General features: G+C 33.3%; 5 protein-coding genes across 7 annotated transcripts in view; 2 read left to right on the plus strand and 3 right to left on the minus strand.

The window, feature by feature from the left end:
* The first annotated feature begins 281 nt into the window (after nucleotides 1–281).
* Nucleotides 282–4,067, plus strand: LOC144843452 (arylsulfatase A-like). The gene is made up of 4 exons (XM_078700237.1): nucleotides 282–409; nucleotides 1,371–2,009; nucleotides 2,199–2,457; nucleotides 3,084–4,067. The coding sequence occupies exons 1-4, from the start codon at nucleotides 282–284 to the stop codon at nucleotides 3,543–3,545; spliced, it is 1,488 nt and encodes a 495-aa protein (XP_078556363.1). The 3' UTR covers nucleotides 3,546–4,067.
* Nucleotides 4,068–4,283: 216 nt separating this feature from the next.
* The window catches only part of LOC144843649 (short-chain collagen C4-like), a 49,421-nt gene continuing 27,471 nt past the window's right edge, over nucleotides 4,284–26,233 (plus strand). Inside the window, exons 1-2 of one of the 3 annotated variants that reach the window (XM_078700531.1) lie at nucleotides 4,284–4,335; nucleotides 4,952–5,219. In XM_078700531.1, coding sequence (XP_078556657.1) covers nucleotides 5,049–5,219 — 171 coding nt within the window. In that variant the 5' untranslated portion in view covers nucleotides 4,284–4,335; nucleotides 4,952–5,048. The other 2 variants (XM_078700529.1, XM_078700532.1) reach the window with 2 other exon arrangements.
* Nucleotides 6,303–9,448, minus strand: LOC144843651 (uncharacterized). The gene is made up of 4 exons (XM_078700534.1): nucleotides 9,293–9,448; nucleotides 7,926–8,007; nucleotides 7,462–7,584; nucleotides 6,303–7,140 (listed from the first exon to the last, which is right to left on the minus strand). The coding sequence occupies exons 1-4, from the start codon at nucleotides 9,365–9,367 to the stop codon at nucleotides 6,665–6,667; spliced, it is 756 nt and encodes a 251-aa protein (XP_078556660.1). The 5' UTR covers nucleotides 9,368–9,448; the 3' UTR covers nucleotides 6,303–6,664.
* Nucleotides 13,341–16,006, minus strand: LOC144842088 (uncharacterized). Its single transcript, XM_078698450.1, has 4 exons — nucleotides 15,865–16,006; nucleotides 15,625–15,685; nucleotides 14,849–14,971; nucleotides 13,341–14,129 (listed from the first exon to the last, which is right to left on the minus strand). Exons 1-4 carry the CDS (start codon nucleotides 15,961–15,963, stop codon nucleotides 13,654–13,656), a joined length of 759 nt encoding a protein of 252 aa, XP_078554576.1. The 5' UTR covers nucleotides 15,964–16,006; the 3' UTR covers nucleotides 13,341–13,653.
* On the minus strand, nucleotides 18,268–21,154 carry LOC144842087 (uncharacterized). Its single transcript, XM_078698449.1, has 4 exons — nucleotides 21,015–21,154; nucleotides 20,639–20,699; nucleotides 19,823–19,945; nucleotides 18,268–19,048 (listed from the first exon to the last, which is right to left on the minus strand). The coding sequence occupies exons 1-4, from the start codon at nucleotides 21,111–21,113 to the stop codon at nucleotides 18,573–18,575; spliced, it is 759 nt and encodes a 252-aa protein (XP_078554575.1). The 5' UTR covers nucleotides 21,114–21,154; the 3' UTR covers nucleotides 18,268–18,572.

Raw genomic sequence — 26,233 nt, forward strand, 5'->3', positions numbered from 1 at the left:
TTAGTATTAAATGATTCTGTTGTCTTTAAGTTTCTAGATGTATATAAAGTTTATGATGACAAAAATCTGGAATTCATAATAGCTATAAGAAAAAAAAAATGTTCTCCGCTCTAAGTCGACACAACATTAAACAATGTACACACTTTTCTGTAGGTGCAGCCATGTTTGTAGTAAGAGAAAGTGAATTTGTCGCGTTTTATTTGCTTTTATTATGCTTAATTGGACACGGCCAACAAAAGCCTATCAACAGACCGAATTTTGTTATTTTTCTCGCTGACGACATGGGTTTCGGTGATCTTCAATCTTATGGTAACGCAATATCAAACACACCAAACATTGACGCCTTAGAAAAACATGGACTGAAGTTTACTCAATTCTATAGCGGGGCACCGATGTGTAGTCCTGCAAGGTACCGTATTATTTTGTTTTTAAAGAGTCTAATCATTTTTAACTTTGATAAAAATGGCTATTTAACTTTATTATTTTATTTTATTAAAACATATTTAGGCAGGATAACCTAATTCCGAAAAGAAGAGATCACAACATTTCTGTTTTTCAATATGGTCCTGCAATATTGATTTATACTTTTCATTCCTGTGTATTGTTTTGTTTTGATCTGGAAACACAAAATTAAAATTAAAAAAAGAGAAATTAAGTACTAATTTGTAGAAAATTTGGCAACTTTACTGTTCATGACTTCACACACGTGATCTGAAAGCTACCCCCACCTCCCTCCACGGACTGCAGTGTACACTCGATCGTCGCCTGTAATTGATATTACCCGTAGAAAGCGAAGCATTTGTCTTCCTTAGGCCAATGTTTTGTAGTCAAATATAGACCTTTCGGATCTGAAAAGCAATAATAATAATAATTCATTAATTTATTAGTTTCTATAAAGCAATACAATAAAAAGAGTGGTAATTTATAATGAGACAATACAAAAATACCATTAATAAAGGATCTTGCAAGAAGAGATGTCTTGTCACGCAAGACCCATAAACGAAAAAATACATTTGTATATAATTATATATATAAAATAAAAAATGTCATGACAAAAAAACAGGTTGAAGGTCTAGTTTGAGTACACAGAGTTCACACACAATACTATGTGAAGCGTGACAGGAGGTCAAATTTCTGTGTAATATATTATATAGCTACTTACGCAGCAATTATGCATGATTATTACAATAATAATTTTTTTTAGATATATTATAGCAAAACAGAATAATAATACACAGAACATGAAATTGGTAACCATTCCTTTAACATTACATTTTCGGATGAAGTATCATGTCGTGTACTATATTTCTCTCTTCGAGGTATAATTAACTCACATTCAAGTTGATATTTAACTATATTTATTTTAACAGAGCCAGTCTTCTAACTGGAAGGTATGCGGTTCGCTCAGGTATCTGGTCGCAGGGTAATTATTCTGTGTTTAATCAAGCATTGACTGGAGGATTACCTCATGACGAAGTCACAATACCAGAGATGTTGGCTAAACAAGGTTACAAGTCGGCTCTGATTGGTAAATGGCATCTTGGTGTTGGACGTCACAAAGAATATCTTCCTTTACATCATGGCTTTGATGAGTATTTCGGGATACCTAATTCACATATGGATTGTCCATGCGTCACGTGCTTTTATCCCAGTGACGACTGCAACTGCCAATCATGTCACGACTCGTTGGCACCATGCCAGTTAATGTATGGAGACGAAATCATCGAACAACCAGTAGATTTAACAGTTTTAAGCAGAAGAATGACAAGAACAGCTCGTAGTGTGATTCAAACATACTCTTGCGCAGACACTCCATTTTTTCTTATGTACTCATTTTTCCATCCACATGTTCCACATTTTGCTGGTAAACAATTTAGAAATTCTACAACGGGCGGCGTTTACATGGATTCTTTGGCGGAACTAGATTGGCAAGTAGGAGAGGTGATGGATGAACTAAAGAAAAGCGGAGTGATCGAAAATACGCTTGTCATTTTCACATCAGATAATGGGTACCGTAACGTTTTACCCGTTACCAGGCCTACTTGAATATCTTCATAAGTTGTATTGGTTTTATTACCTTCTAATAAATATTTATATAAATAAATGGATACTTTAATTACTTAATTTGTAGGCCTATTTTAAATTTCCCCCATCTACACATTTTTTGTAGGCCTATGTATGTATTTTTGTACTTACAGAGCGCTTTTAACCCAAATAGAAGAGGGTGGTTCCTCTGGCGTCATGGCTTGTGGTAAAGGTTCCACATTTGAAGGTGGGATACGCGTTCCTACTTTAGCTTATTGGAAAGGAAAAATTTCCAGTGGAATTTCAACACAATTCTTCAGTCATCTCGACATCTGGCCAACACTTCGTACTCTCAGTGGTTCTTCACCAGAGGACTTCGACGTCACATTGGATGGGTTTGACTTTTCTGATGCAATCCTAAACAATGGAAAAGTAAGATATATATCCTTTCGTCCGTTGGTTCCTTGTATTATTGATTAATGCCATACATGTGTCTTAGGGGCTAACTTTTGTATTGTATTGTATTGACATATTGTATTGTAGCCTACAACTGGATGGATGTTGATTTCTCTGATGCAATTCTTTAAAACAATGGAATGATAAGACAGTTTTTTTTTCGATGCATTGATTTTCTTAGGCCTATCGTAAAATGGCAACTTATCTAGCCCGAAACTTACCGTAAATCTTCTAATTGTAACCATTGGGTTATTATTCTTTGATTGTTTTTTAGGGTGAGTCACTATTAGAAGGGGGGTTACTATTAGAGTAGTGGGTTATTATTACTAATCTTAAATTAGGCACCTGAAAATTTGGTTGAACTCTAACTTTATTTTATAAACTCAAAAGCACTCAATCCTCCCCACTCTCGAGATCAACATGCATTTTCTCCTTATTTTTAAAATACGGCTGCATCATAAGTTTTTGTGACTCTTAGCAACCCCATGGGTTACTATTAGAGTAGTGGGTTATTATTAGAAGATTTACGGTATCTATAAAATAAGCAAATCATTATATTTCGTGCATCTAAAATAGCCTTTTATGTATGTTTTTACTTTCAGGCTCATCGTCATTCAATGCTTTATTATAACACTATTCAGCTACCATATGCTGTCCGAAATGAGAAATACAAAGCTCACATTTTGAATAATCGTGAATTTACAGAAGTAGACCTTTGTGTAGGTGGTGATACAGTACATAACATTCCTCCGTTTCTTTTTGATATCCTTCTCGATCCCGGAGAGAATAACAACTTGGGAAATCTAACTGAGTACAAGCGTATCATACTTGAAATGGAAAAACTATGGGCAACCGAAACGAAAAAAGTTGAGATTAGACCAAGTGTGATGGTAGGGTATGATGAAAGTGCACAGCTTTGTTGTGATTCAGGGTGTGAACCATACCCCGAGTGCTGTAGCTGTCCCTCAAATTACACAATTGAAATGTTTCCATTAACAGAGAATTGTAACCTTCAACTGTTACCTCTGAGTGAAAATCACCAGAACAGAAAAAACGAGTGTTAAAACTCATGCGTAACATTTTTTAGGTATCGTTATTGTCTATAGTATAAATATCATGTATAAAAGCAAAAGTACCTATCGTCCCAAAGGCCGCCAATCTGTTTGGCTGTGAGAGTTGGGAGACACTGGGCACTCGAGAAGCAATGAAAAAAACACTAAACAATTTAAAACAGTGTTTCTTACAGGAGGCCTACGAAGTTACTGCTTAATTCATATGTTATGAGTTTGCTGTCTAAAAGTCAGCACTAACATTTAGGTGTGGTGGTGGCGGTGGGGAATATGCATATCATAATTTAACTCAGGTTTGGCCTATATTCCTTAATTAAGTAGACATAGTCGTAGATTTGATGATGGTGCATGGACATAGGCCTATAAAAAAATAAATAAAAAGCAAAGATACTGCATAGGCAAAAAAACTATTTATTATATTTTATTTCATATATAAGCATTATGTATACGTTACCGTATTATTTAATTATATCGTCGAAATGTAGGATTATTTATTATTCAATAAAAATCGTTGTTCAGTCTTAGCTGTTCTCTGTTGTACCGTTATAATATTAATGTTTTTTCAAATAACATTCTTGACGCAATGTTCCCGGATCTCTAGTTCCGAAAAACTCAATAACACGTAAAAAAGTTTGTCACGAATGATTCCGAACTCCTGCAACTATGAAATGACTCATGGAAAGCTCTTTGCAGAAATAAATTTGCATACATTCTGTTTCTCTGTTCCGGTTTCCGCGTTCCACCGCATGTACAACAACCACGAAGACGTGATTCTGAACAATGGGTAAGTCAAGAAAACTATTACTGGTAACACTACAATTATTAGGCATATTGTCTGCAAAATTGAAACATCAGTCGGTCTATAGTATTAGCTGAGACTCTACGAAAGCATATCATCGTAATAGATCATTATACATAATTGTCATGTAAGTTAAAATGTTAATTCCAATTAAACATGCATTACTCAAATATGCTCTGTGGTGATAAATAATGTGTAAAAAAAAGTATAGTAAGTAATTTAAGTAAAAACAAAATAGTTGACACGAAGAGAGATGTTTTTTTTTCTCCTTCATGAAACATTCTATAGTGTTAATTTAAACTTGAATCAAACTTTTGTAGGATAATACCGATAATAAAAATCAAAGAGGTAAGTAAATAAATTGGCAGATCTCCAAACTTGTTTGTGGGGAAAGCCAATTAAAACTTACTGTAATCTAAGTAGTGACAAAACTGGAATAATACAATGAAATGTATATAATAATATAGGCATATTTCTACCATGGAGCGCAGAAATTAAAATTAATAATTTAATAATTTAAATTTAAAATTACACCGCTGAATATTAATAAATAAATATGAAATTTGTATCTATAATTTAAACCATTTTGCTTCTTCCGTAGGTGTGTCTGTTTTTGTTTTGCTATCGAAAAGTTACGGCAGTTTAGTACTATATTTAGTACTATATTTAGCAGCAAGTCATCTAAGGCATGGATTTAAATGTGGCAGAGCATCGTATCGTCTTCGAATAATATATCTTTTGGAGAAGAAAGTCATCTTGTTCTTCGTCAGCGTAGCTTCCTTTTTGTTTGGATTTATCTCATCTTTCATCGTCATCGCCTTCAAGCTCTCTTGGATCAACATTTATCAACAAAACCATCAACCTGCATAGTAAGTACGTTTGTTTGTTTTACAAAACAAACAGTTAAATTGCAAAAATGTCTGTAAAAAAATTATACCATATTCAAAGTAAAGAAAATATAGTTAGTATTTAGACACCTGATGATTGAAGATATTTGTTTACCACTTTCATGAAACAGTCTGCATGTACAGCTAGTGCATGATTAACTTAACTTTAGTCCTTCATTAATTTATTAAAAGAAAAAAAATCGTAAATTTACAATTGTAAACTCAAGGGATCGGCGGGTCTGAAAGAGATTAAAGTCTACAGGATAGTAGTTGAGGCCACTACCTAATTTTAACCAATCAGAACGCGTATAGATTACATCACGGCATAAATTAGGGCGCTAATGGACATAGTTCGAATACTAGGTTGTGTCAAGTTTTCGGCAACTGTATATATATTTATTTCATGTTGTGAAAGTCCTCATCACAATATCTTCGATGTTTTCGAAGTTGAGAGAGATTAACTAACAATTAACTTAGACAATAATCCCATGAAATGGGCCCTCTCGTGGTCTGGAAAACACCAGACATCAGATTGTTTTTAATTGTGCCCTCTATAATTATATGTATCGTTCCAGAGCCATATATTATATATATGCACTGATGAAGGGCTAGTGTTGCCCGAAAGCTCTGCTAACTTTTCTGGCTGTTTACTTTATCGTTTTGGTTTAGCTTTTCGCTTTTTTTTTTGTATCTCCATTGAGATCCAGCCACTGATACCCACAGCATTGTCATTTTTTTCAGTAATTTGCCTTTGGATTTATATATATATCAAAACAAAAGACTCAACTCCATACGCTACATAGGAATAGTTGGACACAAACATGGCTTCTAATCCATTCAATATCGAAACTCTCTCTATGGCTCTGTATCGTTCAATTATATAGCACCCTCTCTCGGCATTTCACTTTTCCAAGTTGGTAAAGTGTCTGTGTCTCATCATGGATTATTGGTAAATCGGACAACTGGTGCAAGTTTCGTTGTTAAAAAAAAGATTCAGTTAGTCCAATTGGTTGTGTTTGTTACAATACTGTTCCTGATTACAATTAAAAAGTAAAACACAACAAGTACGATGCAATATTATAATTTAATTGAATCAAAAGGAGATAAGTAATAGTTTTAAAATTATCAAGAAAGATAATAATGATGTCTATATTGTTTTTTTAACTGTGAATATTAAGTACCCACGTTTAATAATGATAGAAATTCTGTTTTGAATATATATATTTGATACAGGCTACGGTAATCATCCATTTTCCGAATGTCACAAAAAATGTGTACCGAAAAATACCTATTTTTTAAATCTTAAATTAAGTTAAAATTCTTCCGTAAATTAGAGTCAAAAGATTCTAAAAAGTGATAAATGCCTACTGCATGCCTAATATGCCTAGGCCTACTATATTTAATCGTTATTGGCGGCCACTTTCAATCTACACCGTACATACAACACACGACAACTCGTATCCGTTAATGTACGGAGACGGCAGCGGGCTTGTTTTCCCTTCGATTGGATACAGCAGGAAGCCACCGGTGTTTCCTGTGGAACTCGGTCTCATTTCTGGATTCGCATCGACACAAATGTATTCGCTTCCATAATACGTGGATCTACTACCCATCAACAAACCTTCGTACTCTTTTGTCCAATCACTTGGGCAATTGCGTTTAGCCGGGATCATCAAATTTGTCGACTTCCCACGTGCACGACACACCGCACATACTGCATCTCCGTTGTTTACTCGGGAAAACGCAGAGACATAACCGGCAGTTTCATATTCAGCACCGTATAGGCTAGCCCGGGAGCCTGAACTTGACTGAAGTCTGCTGTTACTTGGATCAGGCGTTGCAGGCATGCACTGTGCATTTTTACCTGCTCCTTTGTAGCAACCATTGCCTCCGGCAATATACCCTAAAAAAACAATAAGAGTATCTATTCAATTCATTGTGTTCAAAGTATAATTAAAAGATAACAACGAATTAAAAAAAACACAAAGAAAAATATATAAATATCCCTAAATATCACAACATTTCTACTAGTGAACTCTATAAATTCATAAACATTTACATAATCAATAAGTATATGTAATGGATTATCTAGGTATCTCAGACGGAGATCCTGTTCGTAAAAAGAAAATCATTTTGGCACGTGACATGGCGTGTCATAACTGAATTTGAACTGTGGAAGAAAAATAATGAAAACGCCCACTTGTGGCAAGTCAATGATACACACCTGTGAACACTAGATCTGACGTATCTGGACAGTCATTTCTACCCCAACGTGTATACACAGTGGAGGAGTTGTTTAGTAGCTCCAGAAGCTTATCTCGGATACATTTATTAGATGGCACATTTCCTTTAAATGAAATATAGACAGTTAAATTGCATCATAAAAAATATAAAGCATACACGTACACAAAATGTATCGCCTCCTTTTTGTCTTTTATATAATATATTCAGAAAGGGCAAAACAAGACCCTTGGCTTGTCACATGCATGTGACACGTGCATATTTGTGATTATTTTTTAAATGCGTTCTTGCAATTTTTAAGTGACATATCATTTAAAAAAATAATATATAGCATTTACAATGTATCATCGTGATGGTGATGATATACAGTTAGTATTTTCCAAGAATATTTCATTTTTCCTATTTTGATAGCCATATACTTTTATAATGATAGTATCATGAGCTCACCAAATCCAGCACCAGGTGAAATTATATTCCATACGTATTGCCCAACATTGCCGCCGTACCCTCCGTTATCTTCGATGTTAAACTACACTTAAAGAGATTAAAACATTGTGACGGTCATCGTGATCAGGAAGTGTTATGAAAAACATGCTAAAGGAAAATTTACACCGACGGGCGGTAACAGTAAAGCTTGGTTCCCACTTGCGGCGCAACGTAGCGCAACCTATGCAACGTAAGACGAGCGGTAACAGTAAAGCTTGGTTCTCACTAGCGACGCAACGTAGCGCAACCTATGCAACGTAAGACGAGCGATAACAGTAAAGCTTGGTTCCCACTAGCGACGCAACGTAGGGCAACCTATGCAACGTAAGAAAATGCCCTTCTAATAATTGTGTTTTCCCCCGCCTGCGTGAAATCAAACATGCGATGTTTGCAGCACTGTTTCGTCATCGGTTCCAACTTGTGATTACGCAATACAGCACTTTGCGTCAAAACGTCGCTGCGTTGCGTCGCTAGTGGGAACCACGCTTAATAAAGCGGAAAACCGCGTAGTTTGTCCCACGTACAATCTGTATCTAAATGGTCATAATAACATAGATTGTATATTTTTAATACCGTTAGCACTCGTTTGTGTAAATTGGCCTTAATGCTGTGTTTATTCATGGATAATGAATAGATTCTATTTTATTCATTAATCCACGTTAAATACAAATATGTGCTGTGAAAATCTTCACCAAATCTAGTAGATTTTTGCTTATTTTAGCCGATTTAGCGCTTAACATTAACTCATAATTTGACAAAATGTAGCCTAGTTTTATCCTAATTGTATTTTTTTTTTCAACTTTCCAAAGCAGATTAAAAAAAATCAATAACTGAAGAAACTAACTTTTAAACAAGGTATCATCCTTTGATCAAATGCTTAATGAACTCATTAATCAAAATGTACAAAATATGTTTTCAAGGGGACAACATATCTTTAACATTGTCGAGAATTGAAAAAAGAAAGAAAATAAGTTGAGCGCTAAGAGAAATACACAGACCATCAGAAGGCCTGCTATATAATATTTCGGCTCACATTGAAGATACAGATAATTCGAGATTTGAATAAATGTTGCAACGTCACAAGTATAGTGATTTTATGAAATACTGTATCTATTAATAAATACATTCATGACAAATAGGCCTACAGTATTACTTACACATACTTCGAACCAAAAGCCCTACTATATTTGGCAAATGTATTGCAAACAAAAGGCCTATACCATATTTGGCAAATGTATTGCAAACAAAAGGCCTATACTATTATTTGGTAAATGCATTGCAAACATTTTTCCAAGTAACTGGGCCTATATGAGATTGTACATACTTACTTTTCCACCAGCGTCACTTAATGAAATCAGGCAGCAAATAAGGATGACTGTACAACTGAAGAAAGTCATGTTCATTGAAGTTGGTTTTACACATTCAAATCAGTGTGAATGTAGTCTAGTTTATTTTCTAGTTTATATACACTGTTTAGAAAACAGGTGGTGATGTCTTATAATTAATTTTATTATTATTATTATTAATTATCATTATTGATCTTTCCAAAATAAACACAATCAATGTTGTACTTTTGAAAAACAAATTAGCCAAAGTTAGTTTCTTTTATTGTTGAAAACAGGTGTACAGGCCATACTGTTTTGATAATTTATTATTTTCGCACAATAAATAACTATAAATTGTTAATTAAATTGCAAAATCTGGTTTTGTATTTTGTTTATTCAAAAACTAACTTTATGTACTTGAACGCACACATATTGTTTTAAGTATCGATCAAAGACCAGTATTATTGTAACTTGTTCAACGTTTACTACTATAGGGTCTACATTTATTTAGAAGTATTTAGAATTTAGCCCAGCAGCTCACTACGGGTTACGTAAGGGACCAAAATAGGCTTACAATAAGATTTGCTGTTTAGTTTAAACCATGTTTAAGCATACACGATTCGATTATTTAAAAAAAAGAGGCAATTTTTACCCTGAGCTCTGACTTCAATCAAACTTGGGTCAAAAGTGTAGTACGTGCATTCATATAGTGTTGAACGCTTCAAATGTCACTCTGACTGGATTCATGTTATCTGAACATAGTATCTTTAGTTGTGTCTATTTTCGAAAACAGTTAAAAGTGATTTGTTTTGTTCTAAATACTTTGGTTTTGCCATACGAAGCCGAACCTGTATCGAAATAAAGTTTTCTGTTACATTGGAAATCTTACTAGGTATTTCATAACTCTATAGGTCTCTATTAAACTGTAACTTTTAAACAGGAGCCGGCTCCATTGTTAAGTACCAATAGGCACCATCATAGCATCAAACAAGTACATTCAGATCTGGTGTGATATTGTACAGTATTTGCTTTCAATGAAACGGCTAACTTGCATAGACCTCTACAGGCGTTGTTTGGCAGTGTTCGTATTGCCATTGACCAAATACCACGTGAGCTAATGGTAATGCCAGAACAGAACAACGTCATCACCATTGCATGACGTAGTTCGGTAACTTTTTTAATCCCGCCCATTCTTAATACAACAGCTTTGGTTTTCCCATGTTAACAATCAGGTCCCACATATGTCACAATTATTTGTTTAAAGCATCAAATTAACAGTTTCTGTAACTCAGGTGATTCAATACAATATAATCCATCTAAATACCTGTCCATTGATATTCGCAAATAAATAAAATCATATTTTTAATTATATTATTGAAAACACCCAGATGGTATTACATTTTGTTTATACATTTTGTTTATTCATTTTTGAATCACTGTCTTTGTTAGTGTTGTTTTATATTTGCATACTTTTTATTTCAAAATTACGCATTCTCTTTAACCACTAATATCAATTATTTGTTTATTGATTTGCCAAAGTAATTTATTAAAATATAATGTAGTGCATTGTGTTTATTCTCTGATGAAATACTTTAATTAAAACTGTGTCCCTGTTTACTCTTATAACATAACATACGCATGCAGTTTCAGTTTATTTGTTTGTTATTAATTGTTTACGCGTCATGTTGTGATTGTGACGTGCCAAAATATTACAATAAATACCATCTGAAAATGTTAATAATACGAGGAATAATACAAAGAATTACTTACGAAATGATATATATATAATACAATTCCTTCTCAAACTTAATTTGTACATTTCTTAGTTTTTAATCTTTCTCAGTTTACTTTAATATTTTGTAATTTGTTCTTGTCTAATTTGTTTTTATTATTCACTGTAAACTTGTTGCACATCTCATTGAGATTGTGCCTCTGATTTAAAAGAGATACGATAAAAGTTCAGATCAGTTCAGCACTTATGCATCTTACATTGTATTTTACGGTGGCCGATAACTTCATAGCATTATCCTTTTGCTCACGGAATTATCATTTTGCACACAGAATTAGTTTAGAGAGGAAGGTTCCTGGGACACATCTTATGAATTGAAATTGATAGAATTATTAAAGACTTGTTTTAATTACACAGAAAATTACTAGTGAAAGATGTCCGGGTAGACATTTACGTTGGAATTCGAAAGGCAATAGTTTTAATAATTCTGTATTTGTTTCCTTTCCTAGACTATGGGAGCAAATACGAAATGACATAAAAGTTTCACAAACAATTTCAATATTTGAGTCTCTGCTCTAGCAAAACACTTTATTTCATGTTATGTATAGTTTATTTGTATTACAATTGCTTGGTTATTTTTCATTGGTGACCGAATAAATATTATTATCATCTTTTCTTGTCGTCCTATCTTTTCCATCTTTTCTCTGTTCTTCCCTGTTTCGAATTACATTTGTTAATATTTAATCTGAGACAACTATATTACCAGAGATTCGAATCGCATAGGGATTCATGTGCATCCATTGGTGTATTTCGCGAGATTCTCTCTAAAACTTTCTTCATAGATCACTGATTTTAAATAACAACACAACTGCGCAGGCGCAAATTTGCATATTCATTGATGACCAATGAGCTCATTGCCGCCGACTCAGCAATTTACATAACAAAGCGATACACGACGCCCAACTTTCAGCAAGTGCGACACAAATGACACTCAGCCGTTACCAATCTCTGGAAATATAGTTGTCTCAGATTGAATTAATGTCTGTTTCTTGTGAAGCCTTTCTAAATGTTGTGTATTCTGGGATTTCGCTACTCTTAAAGATGTATTGTTCCCCAAAAACATGAAAAAAGAAGATTAATAAAATCAGACTTTGAATATGTTATTTTGTAGTTTTAATAAAGTTAATCACTTCCATAGAAAAAAAAAACGAAAACAAATAATGTTTTCACTTATAAAATGACAAAATAAATGATTAAATTCAACCAAAAATCCATTGGCTGGCAGCCAATTTGACCATTTTTTTTTGCTTTAAACTACATTTTTTCAGGTAAATACATTTTTTTTCGATCAAATTTTTAGTCAAAGTGGATAGCTATTATGTTACATTAAAATGGAATATTCAACAACATTTTTTGTAAGAATTATTTTTTCAGGGGGACAATACATCTTTAACATTGTATCTGTACAACAACATCTGTAAAGTATACCACAAAAGCGCTTATTATAGGCTTGACCCACGTCTTGGTTATTGCCATTTTTTGTGAGGCAATTCCAGTCGGCGTTTGTGTACCAACATGTTTATCTTTACCAAATCAAATCAAATCGAATGGCCGTAATGGCAGTACATTATAGGCATATGGTTCACAATCCCTTAATTCTAAAAGCAGATATCTTACTTTAAAGAAAAAGATATCTTCGTTTTCAATAGAGATATCGTTTATTTTAGTACAGGTATCAATAAGGTAAAGGTATTTAATTTCGTCCCAAAGATTAACTAACTGAAGAAACTCGGATTAGGCCCTCTACAGCATTGCAGCACCTACCCAGATCAGCACACCGGGGGCATAGGCATACGTTACGGCTAGTAGTTTCAAAATAGAGATGTTTTAGTTCGCCAAAATCCTCAATATTGTATTGAACAAAATAGAGATACTCTTTTTATAGAAGTCCACTTGCTGTCGGTCTACTTCGGCTTTATGTAAACATTATCTTATCGTTTTTCCTAAAAATATCTTTTTTAATTGAAAATATTACTTTTAAATTGTGGAGATTCTTAACCCACATGGCTACATACAGGTTTGAAAATGAACCGTTGAGCCGACGTTTTCCGAGTTGAGCTGAATGTTTGGTCATGGTCATCATCGTTAATAAACAAATTATAAAGCCTTGTCTACACCATCAAACTGTATGTGACAACAAAAAAAGTGATTTGTCCATATGGACGAAATGACATTATATTACTACAATGTTTGAGCATATCACTATCATGTTTGATAGTGTAGACAGAACTGTATATACTAAATATTAAACCAACACAAAAATATGATGCAATATAATTTAATTCAATCAAAAACAAGATTAAATGACATGTGATATTAATTACTTCTTCTAAATGATTCGTTGGTGTTCATCATTATGGTACGGTAATCGTTTCAGGCTCATTGATTAAGAAAAGCAAAAACAAGAAAAAATCAATTTTGTAAGATAAATATTCATGATTACATGAAGGTCTCTCTTCAATTGCCAAATTTCCGTATAAAACGGTGCATTGAAACTTGTTGTTAAAGTAAAATTAATTGTTTTGAATGCCTAATGCCTATTCTACTAGGTTTTAAATATGTTGACCACTCGAATTTATGCCGTACATACAACGCACGATAGCTCGTAGCTGGAAATGTACGGTGTACACGGGAGTGAGCCACAAATTGAAATAACTGGATAGAGCAGAAGACCGTCTCTGTTTGCGGTGGAACCCGGTACCATTTCGGGATTCTCATCGACACATACGTAGTTCATTCCATAATAGCTAGTAGAACTACCCATCATTAAACCTTCATACTCTTTTGTCCAATCTTCAGGGCAATTGCGTTTAGCTGGGATGGTCAGAGTTGCTGATTTGCTTCGTGCACGACACACTGCGCATACAGCATCTCCGTTGTTTCTTGTGGAAAACGCAGAGACATAACTGGCAGTTTCATATTCAGCACCGTATAGATAACCCCGGGAACCTGAAGTTGATTGAAGTGCGTTATTGTATTCAGGTACCCTTGGCATGCACTGTGGATTTGTTCCAGCCCCTTTGGTGTTGTAGTGCCCTCCGCCGATATATCCTAATAATCAAATTGACGAGATAAACATAATAAAATCATAGCTGTATATATAAATGAACGGCATCCTCTTCATTCCGTGAAAACGATAGTGAAGTGAATTATGTATCTAATGCTCGTGTATTAATATGGATCTGAGGTTTAAAATATTATACATTAGAAATGACATGATTAGTACAATTATGACGAGTTATTCATCATGATAAATAATAAAAAACAACAACATAACCAAGAACATCTAAAAGCTTGTATAAAATATGTACACCTAAAGCTCTGTCTACACTATTAAACTAGTTTGACAAAAAAGTGTGATGTACCCAAATATGGTAGTGATATTTCCAAATATGGTAGTGGTATCCCCAAATATGGTAGTAATATGATGTCATCATGTCCATATGGGAACATCACATTTTTTCGTCACATAAAGTTTGATAGTGTAAACAGAGCTTAACAGAGTGAATTGGTGGAAAGATCTCAGAATGAAACAGTGAATGTAGCCTGTTTTACAAGTATAAATATATAACCATATTTAAATAAGAGTATAAATAGCTGTATTCAAGTGGTAAGAAAACTTGACTATAGGCTTAATAGATATGTGTTATAACCACTCGACTATCGCTATTTATATAGACCCGAACACGAGTCCCAAAAGGAGGGGTTTCACTGTATATTATGAGAATATTGGTAAACATATTGAAAAGAAAATTAATAAATTCACACACCAGAATATACTAGGTCTGCAGACTCTGGACAGGTATTTCTACCCCACCGTGTATATACAGTGCTGATATTGTTCATTAGCTTCAGAAACTCCTCTTTTAAACCTTTACATGGCCGCCCATTTCCTGCGAATAAAGAAAGAAAACATATAATTCATAATATACACCAAGGCCCGTATGCTTGGGAATAGGCGGTGGCACCTAAACTGGAAAAACTGAACACTTGCGGAAAATGTGTTCCCCTTGTTCAAACCAGAACGCGCGTCTTAAGGCCAATTAAGACGAAACGTCTTGACTCAATGGTGCTGTCTCAGACAGCCTGTCTGTGTTGAATTCCGACAAGACGGTCGTCTTAAGGTAACATCGACCGTAGTTTTTAGGTCATCGCGATAACTTTGTCGTGTTACTTTTCTCCCGACGGGATGACCAATCGGTCTAGCTGTCTGAGTTGACCTTTAGCGGCAACATAACACCCCATCCTAAAGCAAAATGCATTTTGTTCAAAAATGAACAATGGACATTTCAAAGTGGTTATGTTCCTATAATTATATTACTACTCTAAAGGCCAACTCAGACTGTGTCGTATGAAAAATTAAACATGTTTAATGTTTTGCCGACGACCAAAAGCAACGCCCGACGCAGCCTATCTCGAGACGATTCGTCTCGTCGGGATTCAACTCGGATAGTACCGACGAGTCAAGACCCTTTGTCGGGCCACGTCGTACGACGCAGTCTGCCTTAATACCCAATAAATTATATACAATGTTTAGTAATCTCACCCCTATAGCCGCCTGTAATGATGTTCCATATGTATTGCCCAACAGTGTCGATGTCCTTGCTCTTAATGGAATAGAAACATAACATAACGTTAACTTCATTGAACTAATACACTTATTTTATGTTATTATACGTATTATTTATCTGGAAAAGACAAACACTTTTGAAAAATAGATATATTTTTTAATAAATTACCATTTGTTGATATTTGTAAGCAGAAATATATTACAGTATATACATACCTTTCTAACATCAGCTTCACTTAGGGCAATCATGCAACAGACAAAAACTACAGCGCAATTGAAGATCTTCATTGTCATTCGAAGTTTGGTTTCGCACATTCAAAGTAATGTGAATGTTATCTACTTACTTTCTAGTTTATATACTAATTGCTCAGAAAACAGGTGGTGTCTTCTTTTAATTATAAATGTTAATTGAATGTATACATATTAATATCATTGTTGATCTTGTCAAAATAAATTGTTTACGATTGTTTTGCCACGTGTATTTAAATATGATAATAACACGAACAAATTAATAATAACAATAATTATTATCACAATTTTTCATAGTTACCTGTTGTTCATATTATATGTTAAATATAGTAATATAAAAAGTTAATATACAAAGTTTTAACACAGATGGTTATAGACAATGCAACTAAAGAATTAATTATTACGTTATTTACAGTAGTTATTAACTAATTGTGTATTATTTTCCACCATAAAGTAAAAACAGATAACACATTTAGATTGCTATCGTAGATATGGATAAACATTCCCATAAAAAAACAAGGTTACATTATTTCTGGAAATGTATGTGTATGACGATGTTGTAGATCGCCGCCGATGATGTATCGTATAGTTTTTTTTTTATAAAAGATGTATTTTCCTCCAAACCGTAAAAATAACTATACTTAAAGATACATTATCTCCATGAACAAATTTTTTTTTGATAGGCCATCTTAATGTTACATAATAGTTATTCACTTTGACCAAAAATTTGATTATTTACCTGAAAACTGTAATTTAAAGCAAAAAATAGTAACATTGACTGGAATTCAATGGGTTTTCGGTTGAATTTACCCGTTTATTTGGTCTTTGTATACGGAAGTGGAACTAATCTTCATTTTCATGTTTTTGGGGGACATATTTACATCATCCATACTTCCTCCATGCTTAAACAAAGCCCTGCTAAATAATTTGCTTTTACATTCTTCGATTTTAAGCTTGGTTTCCACTAGAGAGACGAAACGAAAAGGCGTAGACGAATTCAAAACAAATTTACCAATGACAAGACAGTTCGAATAATCCATCGTTTGTGATTGGTTAAATCACTTACGTCAAGCTTACGTACGTCCCTGTGTTGCGTCTCTAGTGGAAACCAAGCATTAGATAATTGAAGCTTAGTTACAGGCATGAATTATAAATGTATGATCAGTATACAATTTTTGCCCGCACCTGATCTTTTTAAAAGAGGTAACGATGGAACAAAGATACACAAAATCTCCCATAAAGCCTGTTTTCCTGTCGACGTTAGTCGACGCTATCGTCGTTAATCGTTAAAAGTTCAACGACGATCGTTTAAAAACGATCAAGTTGAAATAATAACGATTGCGAGTACCTTTTCCTGTAAATCGTTAACATTTCAATGTTTACGTAGATCGCCGATTATTGTTAACGATAGCGTCGAATAACGTCGACAGGAAAACAGTCTTAATAATGACGTGGGTACCAATAGGGCTATGAACCACCAAACCGCGCGTTTTGTTTCCGTGACTACTTCAGTGTCATCGATAAGTATTACACTAAAGCTCTGTCTACATCATCAAATCTTATGCGACAAAACAATGATCACTATCACTACCATATTGTATTTAAGCATATCACTACCATATCTGGGTACATCACATTTTTCTGTAAAAACTAGATTGGTAGTGTAGACAGAGCTTTAGACCTTTGTTCTACATGGTATTACATGCAGACACACTCTTCCCTGGTATTACTTATCTGAATAGTGATTTTTCAATATTTAACCTTACAAGCACTAATGGCTCCAGGAAAACTTTCCCCTAAAAATCTGTTAATTGTTTTGGAACAGATGAATTCTTATAATGTGCATACCCACACGAGACCAACGGCTAGTAGCTTTAAAATAGAGATGTTTTAGCTCAATAAAATCCTCAATATTGTATTAAATAAAATAGAGATACTCGATTCTTTTTATAGAGGTCCTCTTGCTGTCGGTCTACTTCGGCTTTATGTAAACATTATCTTCTCGTATCTTTTTTAATTTAAAATATTAATTTTAAATTGTGGAGATTCTTAACCCACTTGGCTACATACAGGTTTGAAAATGAACCGTTGAGCTGACGTTTTCCGAGTTGAGCTTAATGTTTTAATACTACAACAATGGTCATGGTCTTCATCGTTAATAAACAAATTATACATCCTACTGTCTACACCATCAAACTTTATGTGACAAAAAAAATGTGATTTGCCCATATATGGACGAAATGACTTTATATCACTACCATATTTAAGCATATAACTATCATATTTGGTAGTTTTGGGGATATTTTGTGCCAAAATACTTTGATAGTGTAGACAGAGTTGTATATACTAAAAATTAAACCAACACAAAAATATGATGCAATATAATTTAATTCAATCAAAAACAAGATTAAATGACATGTGATATTAATTACATTTTCTTCTAAATGGTTCGTTGGTGTTCATCATTATGGCTCGGTAATCTTATCGTTTCAGGCTCATTGATTAAGAAAAGTGAAAACAAGAAAAATCAATTGTGTAAGATAAATTTTTAAGATTACATGAAGGCCTTTCTTCAATTGCCAAATTGCCGTATAACTTGTTGTTAAAGTAAAACTAATTGTTTTGAATGCCTAATGCATATTCTACTTGGTTTTAAATATTTTGACCACTCGAATTTATGCCGTACATACAACGCACGATAGCTCATAGTTGGCAGTGTACGGTGCACACGGCAGTGAGCCGCAGATTGAAACAACTGGATAGAGCAGGAGCCCATCTCTGCTTGCGGTAGAACCCGGTACCATTTCGGGATTCTCATCGACACATAAGTAGTTAATTCCAGAATGGCCATTATTACTACCCATCAATAAACCTTCATACTCTTTTGTCCAATCTTCAGGGCAATTGCGTTTAGCTGGGATGGTCAGAGTTGCTGATTTTCCTCGTGCACGACACACTGCGCATACTCCATCTCCGTTGTTTCTTGTGGAAAACGCAGAGACATAACTGGCAGTTTCATATTCAGCACCGTATAGATAACCCCGGGAACCTGAAGTTGATTGAAGTGCGGCATTGAATTCAGGTACCCTTGGCATGCACTGTGGATTTGTTCCAGCCCCTTTTTGACCGTAGTTCCCTCCGCCGATATATCCTAATAATCAAATTGACGAGATAAACTATATTAAAATTATAAATGTATATATAAATGAACGGCATCTTCGTGAAAACGATAGTGAAGTGAATTATGTATCTAATGCTCGTGTGGTAATATGGATCTGAATTTTAAAATATTATAATTTAGAAATGACATGATTAGTACAATTATGACGAGTTACTCATCATGGTAAATAATAAAAAAACTACATTAAACCAAGAACATCTAAAAGCTTGTATACAATGTTTACACATAAAGCTCTGTCTAGACTATTAAACTAGTTTGACAAATGTACCCAAATATGGTAGTGATATCTCCAAATATCGTAGTGATATCTTCAAATATGGTAGTGATTATGATGTCATCGTGTCTATATATGGGAACATCACCTTTTTTGTCACATAAAGTGTAGACAGAGCCCAACAGATTGAATTGGTGGAAAGAAGGCCGAATGAATCAGTGAATGTAGACTGTTTTACAAGAACAAATGTATAACCATCTTTAAATAAGAGTATAATTAATAATATTCAAGTGGTAAGAAAACTTGACTATAGGCCTAATAGATAAGTGTTCTAACCACTCGAATACCGCTATTTATACAGACCCGGACATGAAGAATGAAGAACTCCCAGTCCACTGGATTTTATAGTGTTAAAATATATATTTCCGTTCATCCCTTTTACAAAATAGAGTCCCGAAAGGAGGGATTGCACTGTATGTTATGAGAATATTGGTAAACAAATTGAAAAGAAAATGAATAAATTCACACACCAGAATATACTAAGTCTGCAGACTCTGGACAGGTATTTCTACCCCAACGTGTATAAACAGTGCTGATATTGTTCATTAGCTTCAGAAACTCCTCTTTTAAACCTTTACATGGCCGCCCATTTCCTGTGAAAAAAGCGACAGTTTAATTAATGGATCTGTAATGACGAATATAAGAAAAACATATAATTCATAATATACCGTACACCAAGGTCCGTATGCTTGGGAATGGGCGGTGGCATCCAAACTGAAAAAACTGAACACTTGCGGAAATGTGTTCCCCTTGTTCAAACCAGAACGCGCGTCTTAAGGCCAATTAAGACGAAGCGTCTTGACTCGATGGTGCTGTCTGTGTTGAATTCCGACAAGACGGTCGTCTTGAGGTAGCCTCGACCGTAGTTTTTAGATCATCGCGATAACTTTAATCGTGTTTAATTTTCTCCCGACGGGATGACCTATCGGTCTTCGTCGTACGAAGCTGTCTGATTGGCCTTTAGCGGCAACATAACACCCCATCCAAAAGCAAAATGCATTTTGTTCAAAAATGAACAATGGACATTTCAAAGTGATTATCTTCCTATAATTATATTACTACTCTAAAGGCCAACTCAGACTGTGTCGTATGAAAAATTAAACATGTTTAATGTTTTGCCAAAAGCCAAAAGCAACGCCTGACGCTATCTCGAGACGATTCGTATCGTCGAGATTCAACTCGGACAGCACCGACGAGTCAAGACCCTGTGTCGGGCCTCGTCGTACGACGCAGTCTGAGTTGGCGTTAATATCTAATAAATTATATACAAGGTTTAGTAATCTCACCCCTATAGCCGCCTGTAATGATGTTCCATATGTATTGCCCAACAGTGTCGATGTCCTTGCTCTTAATGGAATAGAAACATAACATAACGTTAACTTCATTGAACTAATACACTTATTTTATGTTATTATAAGTATTATTTATCCGGAAAAGTAGTACAAACCGTACCCACTAGTGCCGGATTATCACTGCTGCTGACAGTTTTGTCCCTGCGTACCAGATATATAATAATATAATTTAATATATATAAAAACATCAAATTCTAAACCGCCCGGTGATGTACTGAAATTTAATTAATTAATTTGAAAAATATATTTTTTAATAAATTATCATTTGTTGATATTTGTAAGCAGAAATTATGTTACAGTATATACATACCTTTCTAACATCAGCTTCACTTAGGGCAATCATGCAACAGACAAAAACCACTGCGCAATTGAAGATCTTCATTGTCATTCGAAGTTTGGTTTCGCACATTCAAAGTAATGTGAATGTTATCTACTCATTTTCTAGTTTATATATACTAACAGCTCAAAAAACAGGTGGTGTCTTTTAATTATAAAGTATTAATTAATATGTATACATATTAATATCATTGTTGATCTTGTCAAAATAAATTGTTTAGGAGTGTTTTGCCACGTGTATTTAAATATGATAATAATACGAACAAATAATAACAATAATTAATATCACATAGTTACCTGTTGTTCATATTATATGTGAAGTATATAGTAATATAAAAAGTTAATATACAAAGTTTTAACACAGATGGTTATAGACAATGCAACTAAAGAATTAATTATTACTTTATTTACAGTTGTTATTAACTTACTATGTATTATTTTCCACCATAACACATTTAGATTGCTATCGTAGATATGGATAAACATTCCCATAAAAAAACAAGGTTACATTATTTCTGGAAATGTATGTATGACGACGATGTAGATCGCCGCTGATGTATCGTATTTTTTTATTTTATAAAAGATGTATTTTCCCCCAAACCGTAAGGATAACTATACTTAAAGATACGTTGTCTCCATGAAAAAATATTGTGTTTAATGTTTTTTTTAGTATGCCATCTTAGTTATTTACTTTGACCAAAAATTTGATTTACCTGAAAAACTTTAGTTTAAAGCAAACAAATAGTAACATTGATTGGAATTCAATGGGTTTTTGGTTGAATTTAACCGTTTATTTAGTCTTTTTATACGGAAGTGGAACTAATCTTCATTTTCATGTTTTTGAAATCTGTCCACAATAGGTTACTTTTCTGTCCATAATAGGTTACTTTCTGTCCACAATAGGGACTAGAGGGCGCTGTTGTTTGTCCATAATAGGTGACTTTCATAATTGGCTGTCCAAAATAGGTGACTTTTTGTCCACAATAGGGGATTTTATTGGAGTAGTGCGCCATCCATTGTGTTGTCCATAATAGGTGATTTTTGTAATGTGTAACTTGTGTAGGAAACTCCATAGCATAGTAGACTAGTAATTAAGTAGCCTGGTCCTAGTATAGGCTAGATAGTGGCCAACCAAGTACTAACTAAACTAGGCCTAGCCTAGGCCCTAGGCCTATATCCTAGGCCTCCAAGTCTGACTTAATAGTAGGAAAGTTGTATCGTAAATAATAATTTGCTTTCTGGGAAGAATTATGAATTGCCTTTTGAATTCCAACAAAACCAAAAAAACTATAGTAACCCTTCAACACCTTAAATCCTAATAAAAGTTTAAATGTAATTCAAACAAGTCTTCAATAGAGTCTTCAAATAGGTTTTGAGAGAAAAAATCCTATTAAAGTGTGATTTTCCGGTTTTTTTTAATTGTTGTATGAAATTTTTATTCTGAAATAAAGTGATCAATCAACCAATAGGTAATATTTCTAGCACTTTCAAACTATAAAAATAAGGTAGGCCCTATGTCCCAAGTGTGTCTAAAATCACTTTCCTTGTTGTTTTCCTTTGTATACTTTTTATTCTCTAAACATAATATTTCTCAAATGGTGCCCACACTACAATCTAACCACTAGGAGTAATAGAGCTTTGTTCAACTTGACCAAGACATATTTTATATAATGCATAATGCAAGAATCAGACAATGTTCACTAAGTTACAGTGTGTATGTAAATAGTTTGAGAGAATATTATGGCACATTGTACAGGATTTAAGGTTTTAAGATTGTTGACATTTGCTCATTTAGCAATTAAATATAATCTATTTGAAGCATTATACAATCATTATTTTTATAGGACGTGGTGTGATCATCAGCAAATTAAAAAAGAAGAAATATTATTTACAATATCACCAACTTTGACTTGCGCTTTATTTGAAATAAAATCTGTAATCCATTGGTGTTTTCACCAACAGCTACTGAGTTATTAAGTTCTTTTTATTAGACACCGTCCAGTGCAGAAGAAAAGTCAAGAAAACAAAAATTAAAATGTTTACAGCCTTTAACTGTGCCCATGAATGAAAACCGTAGAAAGTAAAAGTTCAATATTATACATTTGTTTAATTCCAAACTGAAAAAATGTAATTAGTATATTATTATACTATTCATACATCAAAGCAATTTCTCAACAATCTTACAAATTATAGGAGTTAAAGACGCTTGACAACAGCTTTTCATTTCATCTTTGGGTTTTCCATTCCTTTTGTAAATATGTAGGCTTACAACATTTGAATCTTCCTATTGTTTTAGTAAAATACGTTTTTATACCTTTAATTCCTGATGATAGTCCACATAGGTTATATAGATATATGATAATGTTTTCTCTTTACCGTTAATTTTTTGTTTTTTTTGTTTTGTTAACAGTAATAATAAAAATCAACTTTATCAATTTAATATTGCAAAAGACATCAGAGGTCAGCACTTCATTTCGTCATTTTAGGTCGTCCCTTGTTTCAAAATCCATGACAAATCATCCCAGTCAGTAGTCAATCAACAGCAGCAGTTCTCATCCATTTATTATATTGTTGTTTAATTAAATGAATCAATTTTAATGTTTAAAGATGTATTGTCCCCCTGAAAAAATAATTCTTAAAAAAAAATTTTCCATTTCATTTTATTGTAACATAATAGTTATCCACATTGACCAAAAATTAGATTGAAAAAAAATGTATTACCTGAAAAAATGTAATTTAAAGCAAAAAATGGTCAAATTGGCTGCTAGCCAATGGATTTTTGGTTGAATTTAACCATTTATTTTGTCATTTTACAAGTGAAAACATTATTTTTTTTTTCGAAACTTTATTAAAACTACAAAATAACATATTCTAAGTCTGATTGAATTAATTTTTCATGTTTTTGAGGGACAATACATCTTTAATAATTAGAAATACGACAATAAATCCAGTTTACATACACGCAGTGTACAATCAACAATTTTGTTCTGTATTCTAAATTTATTCATAATCTAAATCACATTCAAAAATACGGTTAAACTACAATTTAAAAATTAGCAAAGATAAATAAAATACACAATAATTATTATGTTTATTACTATAAGTATTGACCGATGATGATATGATCAAAGATATTATGTTGAAATGATGTACCTTTTCATTTCAGCAGGATATATGGGCAGAATATCAAACATCTGTATGCCTATAATAAAAAAAGGAAATAGTTAAACACTATAATAATGTTTAGGTATTGTATAATGCAAGTAACTTCAATCTTAGTAATGCTGAGTCAAATTGTCATGTTGTATGGTGGGACACAGTTATGTTTAAATATTTTATTGCATTTTAAAAAAAGATATGTAGGATTGTTTTACTAAATTTATGTTTATGCCAGTTGTCAGAGTCAATTATTACCATACTCACTATATAAAAATTTATATTAAATGTTTAAAGATAAAGGCTTTATTGAATGAATGCTTTAATAATATAACATTTAATTAAATTTTGAAATATTTTCTGCATGAATTTGTTAGTGGATTTATCTATTCTTTGTATGGTGATTGTAATGTTTATAATGAATGGAAATAAACAAAGAAATATCTACTTTTATTTTCCTAGCAAAGCAAATGAATAGAACATTTCAAATGTATTGTCAGTAAGTTTTTCTACTACGGTACTGATAATATTCAGTTTGTCTCATTTGTATCCTCCTTTTCGAGATTACTTTTGCAAACAAATACTGTTTTGAAATAGGCTTCTTTTTGGGATTTTACAGTATCTTGATCATATTGAAAAATCTCCTAAAAGATGTAGTGGGTAAAGTATTTTTCTTCAATTGTAGGTTGGGCCTATCTGTTACTTACCCTAGTTAATAGACATTTCCATGCTACTGTACTATAACATTGATCAGAAGATACACTGTACACAATCTGTAATACACGCAAAAAATATGGGAAAACAATTGTGAGATTTAAATAGATGACATAATTAATAACACAGTAACACTAGCTCTGGTTCTACTATACTGCCAACCTATTAACTGTCCGAACTGTCTGGATAAGACTCGTTCATTCACAAAATAATAAAAAAAAACAAAAATTTTAATAGTTCAATCTAGCAATCTAGATGTTTGTGATTTGAAGATTTCGGTCTTCAAAGTATAGTAGCGGTGGCAGTAGTAAAAGACCGTATTAAATAGTGACTAGGCCTAGTCACTTAGTCCGCCAGTGACCTGCTGTTTTGAAATAGGCTTCTTTTTGGGATTTTACAGTAAAAAGTAACCTATTATGGACAGAAAAGTAACCTATTGTGGACAGATTTCACCAACCCTATTGTGTTTTTGGGGGACATATTTACATCATCCATACTTCCTCCATGCTTAAACAAAGCCCTGCTAAATAATTTGCTTTTACATTCTTCGATTTTAAGCTTGGTTTCCATTAGAGAGACGAAACGAAAAGGCGTAGACGAATTCAAAACAAATTTACCAATGACAAGACAGTTCGAATAATCCATCGTTTGTGATTGGTCAAATCACTTACGTCACGCTTACGTAAGCCTACGTCCCTGTGTTGCGTCTCAAGTGGAAACCAATAATCAAAGCTTGGGTACAGGCATGAATTTTAAATATAATATGTATTACAGACATCACAACGAAAAAACATGAATTGTCATTAAAATGGCCAAAAACACAATTTGGCAAAAGTCTGCTAAGAAAGCCAGACTTTCTTTTTTCAGTAGTTAGGTAGTTTAACCAATGTAATACCATATCTGGTGACTCCCTAGAAAGTAAAAACAAATTTGAAAAAAGGTGGTGGGTATGCAGTGGATACTTTTTGCTATAGCACGAAAGTAAACGTCTGAAGTTAAATAAAAACACCAGAAACGTAAAATTCAAGTTATATTATCTCATAGTCTCATAAATATATTTTATCACACCGTTTATTTTTTCTAATTGTCTCTCTACTTACAACGTTTGTGTACAAAAGAATAGGGATTTTCTGTGTAATTTGAACTAGATCTCCCACTGATAAGAAAACGCTTATTTTCAACAAAATCATATAGAAAAATAAAAATCTCAACAATTATAACAGATATGGGAAAATATAGATCGATAATTATTAGAATGTATGATCAATATACATTTTTGCCCGCACATGATCTTTTTAAAAGAGGTATCGATGGAACAAAGAT

Source organism: Antedon bifida, chromosome 5 (assembly GCF_963402885.1).
Source record: "Antedon bifida chromosome 5, ecAntBifi1.1, whole genome shotgun sequence".
Lineage (NCBI taxonomy): Eukaryota > Metazoa > Echinodermata > Crinoidea > Comatulida > Antedonidae > Antedon > Antedon bifida.